General features: G+C 38.5%; 1 protein-coding gene across 50 annotated transcripts in view; it reads right to left on the bottom strand.

Moving 5' to 3' along the window:
- Positions 1-6: 6 nt before the first annotated feature.
- Positions 7-6,000, bottom strand: part of LOC137636204 (ELKS/Rab6-interacting/CAST family member 1-like) — a 114,785-nt gene continuing 108,791 nt past the window's right edge. For all 50 annotated transcript variants that reach the window (XR_011042988.1, XR_011042989.1, XR_011042994.1 and 47 more), the window contains 2 exons: positions 2,601-2,708; positions 7-761 (listed from right to left, as the gene is read on the bottom strand). Coding sequence is in view for 3 of the 50 variants with exons in the window: in XM_068368610.1 (XP_068224711.1) it covers positions 2,692-2,708 (17 nt within the window). In the remaining 47 variants the exon portion in view is untranslated. The remainder of the gene's footprint in view (positions 762-2,600; positions 2,709-6,000) is intronic.

Below are 6,000 nucleotides of genomic sequence, written 5' to 3'. Positions count from 1 at the left end.
TCCCTTAAGTGAGCTTCAAACAGTGGTAGTGGCAAACACAGCCTTCAAATCACGGGTCGAGGGGATTCATATATATTCTTAAGACCTTACCAAACGTAAGAGAGGTCCCCTTGGCTTAATATTTTATAGTTTTTATATGAAAGATTTATTTCAATGTTGTTACCATTCTTAAAATATTTTATAGTTGTTCATTACTTCTCTTGTATTTTATTTATTTCCTTTCCTCACTGGGCTATTATTCCCCGTTGGAACCCTTGGGCTTATAGCATCCTGCTTTTCCAACTCGGGTTGTAGCTTAGCTAGTAATAATAATAATAATATATTTTCTTCTTTGTCATAACTTTCAAGTTTAGTAAAGTGTGCATATAATTGCGGTGTTGGTCGGTAGTGGTGTGACTGTCAACGAATCCACTGTGAAGCCGATGGGGGTTGTAAACGTTACTAGGTTTACGTGTGTTAGCGAGAAGTGCAACTGTGCACTCCTCTTGCAATCCAAAATGGTTTTGACATGTAAATTGTGTTCTTTAAGATGTGCTTTAATGCTACAGTTGATGGGAGAAATTACTTGACGTTTGTTACAAGATATTTCTGATTTCTAGAAGATCCCCCGGGTCATTTCCATTTTACCTACCAGCTATCAAACTAAGCAGCATCTTTCTCTGGTAACGAGGGGACCAAGATGAGGCCCCAAGGCTCCAATTAGACTGGAAACTGCTGGACACACATCTGGGGTGCCGTGAGAAGCCCATCTTCCACAAGATCTGCAAAACGAAGAAATAAACAATACAGAAGGTCCTTAAACATATATAATAGGTTACAAGAAGCTGTTTGTAAGTCAAATTTAATTAGATTTTGACTTAGGGTAAGCCTAACCTGGAACCCATGACTTTGATTTCCAACTAGAAAAGTCAACAAATAGTCAGGTTTCATATGCGAATCCTCGATAAGCAGGGGATGACTATATACATTAAACTGGAAGTGTTGAAAACTCAAATATTCCTTCGGCTTATGAATATATTACAAAACCAACCTATTGTTTCAAACTTTGGCAGAAAAATTGCATCAAGAAAATAGAAATGATTCTTTGTCTCTAAAACAGTATATATCTTCAGCATCAACCAAGCTGACCATTCTGCTAAATGCAATTATAATTTTTTTCTTTTTTTTACAGTATTGGCCTCTTTTCAACTACCCTTTACCGTATGTTTTTTTAAATGAACTTATTTTCTGGACAATTTTAGGCTTTTGAGAGTATGAAATTCTTATAGTAGCATTTACGTAAAATATTTCTAATATACTTTTAAACATAAAATGAAACCAGGGTTGTATAAAAATGCCTAAAAACCAAAACTATTAATGCTATAAATCCATCCAAATTTTAACTGGTTCACCAATCCTTTCAAAAGACACTTTACTTCAATCCTAAAGTAATTTCTAATATCCAAAAGAATAAATACATCGAGGTATATATAAAAATACCTAAAAAGCAAAGCTATTATTACTACAAGTTCCTCCAAATTTTAACTAGTGCACCAGTCCTTTTCAAAAGGGCACACTGTACTAAATGGAAATTAGAGAGCATTTGTCTGTCTGGTGATAGTACATAAAAATTATCACAAATTTTACTAAATAATGATGTAGATTTTTACTCCAGAAATCAAATATAAATTCTAGCAATATACAGTATGAAAAAAAACTATATTCTAAAAATTTCCTGAAAGAAAATCATTATGAAATACCTGTAACATGAAATGGATAGAAAGTGGCCTTTACACTGATAAGCCCTTTTGACTACAGTAACCCTTTTAACCCCAAGTGACTCATCCCTTTACCCCCATGGACGTACTGGTAAGCCCTTGCAAAAAACTGCTATTTACATTTTTTTTGCATATTATTGATAACTTTATGAGAAACTTCAGGCATTTTCCAAAACAATGAGACCAACCTGACCTCTATGACGAAAATTAAGGCTGTTAGAGCAATTTAAAAAATGTATATTGCAAAATGGGCTTGAAATAGAAAATGCCTAGGGGTTAAGGGTTGGAAATTTCCAAATAGCTTGGGGGTAAAAGGGTTAATACTCCCTCTTGGCATGTCCGTTCCAACTTTAGGTCAGTCTACAAAAATAAATCTTAGTTAAGTAGTCTTATAAGTGTACTTTACAGTACTGTACTTCACACAGAAGCCTAATACTGTATATGGATTATATAAAATGATAGCAGATAAGTAATGAAAGTTATCAACTTAAAAAACTTAATAGATTCCAAAAACCCGTCTGTAAGTCAAATTTTACTAAATTTTGTCCTTGGGTAGGCCTAACCTAACTCACAGCCTACAATTTTCAGCTGAAAAAGTCAACATATAGTCCAATTTCATATTGTAAATGTTGTCTTGCTTATTGCATTAAACTAAATCATTTTTTCCAACTAAAGTATTTCATTATGAACTTTTTATACAATATCTCAAATATAAAATTTCAGTTGGAAATATGTTTGTATATCTGGATGTTTGTAAGTTAAAAGCCCTTTATAGAGTGAAAATCAACTTACATCTGGTCTCTTGGAAACCAATTAACTACATGGAACAGTATATTACCATACCTGGAAAAGCTCTGTGTTTGGAAAGTGTCCGAGCAACAGGATTAACGAGCAGACCGTGCAAGACACCATCTAATCATCGCAGTTGAGCCGATTAGTTTCTCGGACATCCTGAAAGAAGATGGATCATTCAGATTTACCAAGATTGATTGAAGATTGTTATCAAGTGTAAACATGTACATAAGAAAAGACTCTTTACTAATAAAAGTATTAACAAATATCAGAGGCACAAGAATAAAATATCTGAACATCATTTTAGGGTTATGAAAATGTCCATACCTGTTGAAATTACATATAAATATTATTATTATTGTTATCATTATTACTAGCTAAGCTACAACCTTTACTGAAAATGCAGGATGCTATAAGCCCAAAGGGCTCCAGCAGGGAAAATAGTCTAGTGAGGAAAGAAATTAAGGAAAAAGATGTGTGACCGAGTGTACCTTCAAGCGAAAGAACTCTAACCCAAGACAGTGGTACAATTATGGCACTACCCAAGACTAGAGAACAATGGTTTGATTTTGGAGTATCCTTCTCCTAGAAAGAGGTGCTTACTATAGCTAGAGTCTCTTCTATCCTTACCATGTAGAAAGTAGATACGGAACAATTACAGTGCAATAGTTAACCCCATGAGTGAAAAAGAACTGTTTGGTAATCTCAGTGTTGTCAGGTGTATGAGGAGAGAGGAGAATATGTAAAGAATAGGCCAGACTATTCGGTGTATGTGTAGGCAAAGGGAAAATAAACTGTAACTAGAAGGGGATCTAGTGTAGTACAATCTGGCCAGTCAAGACGACCCAATAATTCTCGCAGTAGTATCGTGAAAAGTGGGCCGCGGCTGTATGTAAAATGATATATATTTTGAATACTGCGATAAATGCTGTGATATTCTCAGACAAGTCCCAGGTATGAGGAACTGTTGCCTTATCTACAGGAGCTCAGATTCACTAAGCTACAGTTGTTGTTGGAAAAGCAGGATGACATATAAGCCCAAGGGCTCCAAGTGGGTAAATAACGGATTTTGAGCGAAGCGAAAAATCTATTTTTGGGTAAGATAGCCATGTCGTCCTGATGGAAGTTCCTTAAAGGCAGCTTCCTAGGGTATATTACAACTACAGCGATATTCCCAGAGAATTTACCTTCAGGTACCCAGAATTCTAACTCCTGGAGCGAGTATCCCTAAAAAAGACCTTAGGGATATCGTAAATATCAGTGGACGTATTCTTGACACGCCTCATAGCAATCTATACCCCGAATAGAGTTAACACTTCGTAGGGGTAAAATGGCAAGAAAACGAAAACGATAAGAAAGGGGGGAGCCGTTCATAAGGCATCCCTCCTCACCGCTTCGAAAGCGTGCCCTGCGCCGCTCACGGCGCCATCTGTATTCCTTGTAGCGATACACGAGGTGCTACAGATACTGTATGTAGGGAGGGGTCCTACTATCCTTTTCACTCATATTTATTTTGAAAAGGAGCAGGGCGGGTCCATCAGGACGACATGGCTATCTTACCCAAAAATAGATTTTTCGCTTCGCTCAAAATCCGTTTTTTGGGCTCAAGCCATGTCGTCCTGATGGAAGTATACCAGAGCATTACTGTATCTGTGGATTCTCAATACGTGCCGTACTCCTCAAGAGTGTTTCTTAGTCAACTTGACTGACAGACCTAAGATGTTACCGTTATACATCTTTTCACTAATCATAAGCCATGAGAGTGCTTCCTGCCCCCTACAGGGAGGAGTCCTACTAGACTCTAGAAACGAACGAAGAGTACATATACCTATGTATGAATCACTCGCTAGCCAGTACCATATAGTGGTCTCACTCTATATGAAGCGAAGTCTTACGGGACTACCGTATCCAAAAGAAAAAGTCCCGACCAGCACCCTGGTCGAAGTAAAAATAGACAAAAGGTTATATCTGCGTAGGATTAAACTTGCTACTACCACCGTCCTCAGAAAGGGGTGGAGTCCTTATTGCTAAGGAAAGTATAAGCCAGTATAATCCAGGCTTTGCATTAAGGAATAGGCTATTATAGATATCCCCGATTAATATACATAGGCTAAATGCTCAAAAAACAATATGAAATCAAAAATATAGGTGAAGGAGACGCAAGGTTCCCGAGAACAAGTTTATTGAGAAACAATAAATAGGTATGGTCACCATAAATATGTACATATGCTAGGTGGATGACCAACAATTTTCACAAGTACTGTAGTGCATGGATGAATGATTATCTGAAAGAAAACATATGTGTCACTTACACATACCCCGGTATCCAACTTAACGTCCATGTTACTACTTTGCTGACAATAGCGTTGGCAAACGCTTGGCACCCTGTCTGTACTTATGTTACCATCACCATCACGCTGGAACAGTCATTGTGGGCTCTGAGAGCCTACACTACCAGTTATATCAGCATATATAACTAACTATTCACCCAAGAATCCAAGTCCCAAATGATTCCGCTGTTCCTCGCAGAGTTAAACAGCAGGGTTAACGACGCAACCAACTGCTACCACAGACCTCTTTAGCTGCTCCACTTGCTTAGCATAGTGGCGAAAGAATACCCTGGAAGACTTCCAGCCAGTGTATGAACGAAGGTGTTCAAAATCCATAAAATTAAAGAAGTTTAAAGATGAAGCAACTTTCCTCGGATCATGACCTGCGGGTGAACTGTCAGGATCCGCTCTGCGAATAAAATATGTAATTTTCGCCCTAAGTTGATTTAAAGATAAATTCGAGCCCGAAGTTTCTCCTCTGAATAGTTGGCCCCCATGGAAGTCTGAAGTTCTACGAAGATAGACCTTAAGGCATTCTACGGGACATAGAGATGCATCTTCTTTCAGAGGGCAGATTCTCCAGGGACCCCACCTGTTGGTGGGCAACTCGTTCTTAGCGAGAAACGTAGGGTCCGGAAACAGGTTCAGTTCTCCCCCATCCAGGAACTGAACTCGGCCCTCCTCTCTCGAGAGGGCCACAATCTCACTAACTCTGGCCCCAGAAGCAAGGGCAAAAAGGAAGATCACTTTTTGAGTCAGGTCCTTCAATGCACATTCCTCATTATCTAGTAATGAGGCAAAATGAAGGACTTTGTCTAATGACCATGAAATAGGCTTTGGAGGAGCTGATGGTCTAAGCCTAGCACAGGCCTTAGGGATCTTATTAAACATTTCGTTAGCGAGGTCTACCTGGAAGGCATATAGAATGGGTCTTGTTAGAGCTGACTTACATGTAGAAATTGTGTTCGCCGCCAGCCCCTGTTCGTGGAGGTGAATGAAGAAGGATAGGCAGAACTCCGTAGAGATCTCGTGCGGGTTCTTATCTTTGACAAAGGCTACCCATTTCTTCCATGCAGATTCGTACTGCCTCCTAGTAGACTTACACTTGTATTCTTCCAGGA

The sequence above is a fragment of the Palaemon carinicauda genome, unplaced genomic scaffold, assembly GCF_036898095.1.
Source record: "Palaemon carinicauda isolate YSFRI2023 unplaced genomic scaffold, ASM3689809v2 scaffold250, whole genome shotgun sequence".
In the NCBI taxonomy this organism is placed as follows: domain Eukaryota; kingdom Metazoa; phylum Arthropoda; class Malacostraca; order Decapoda; family Palaemonidae; genus Palaemon; species Palaemon carinicauda.
The sequence above is the reverse complement of the archived record's forward strand: the minus strand, read 5'-3'. Positions and strand labels throughout refer to the sequence as shown.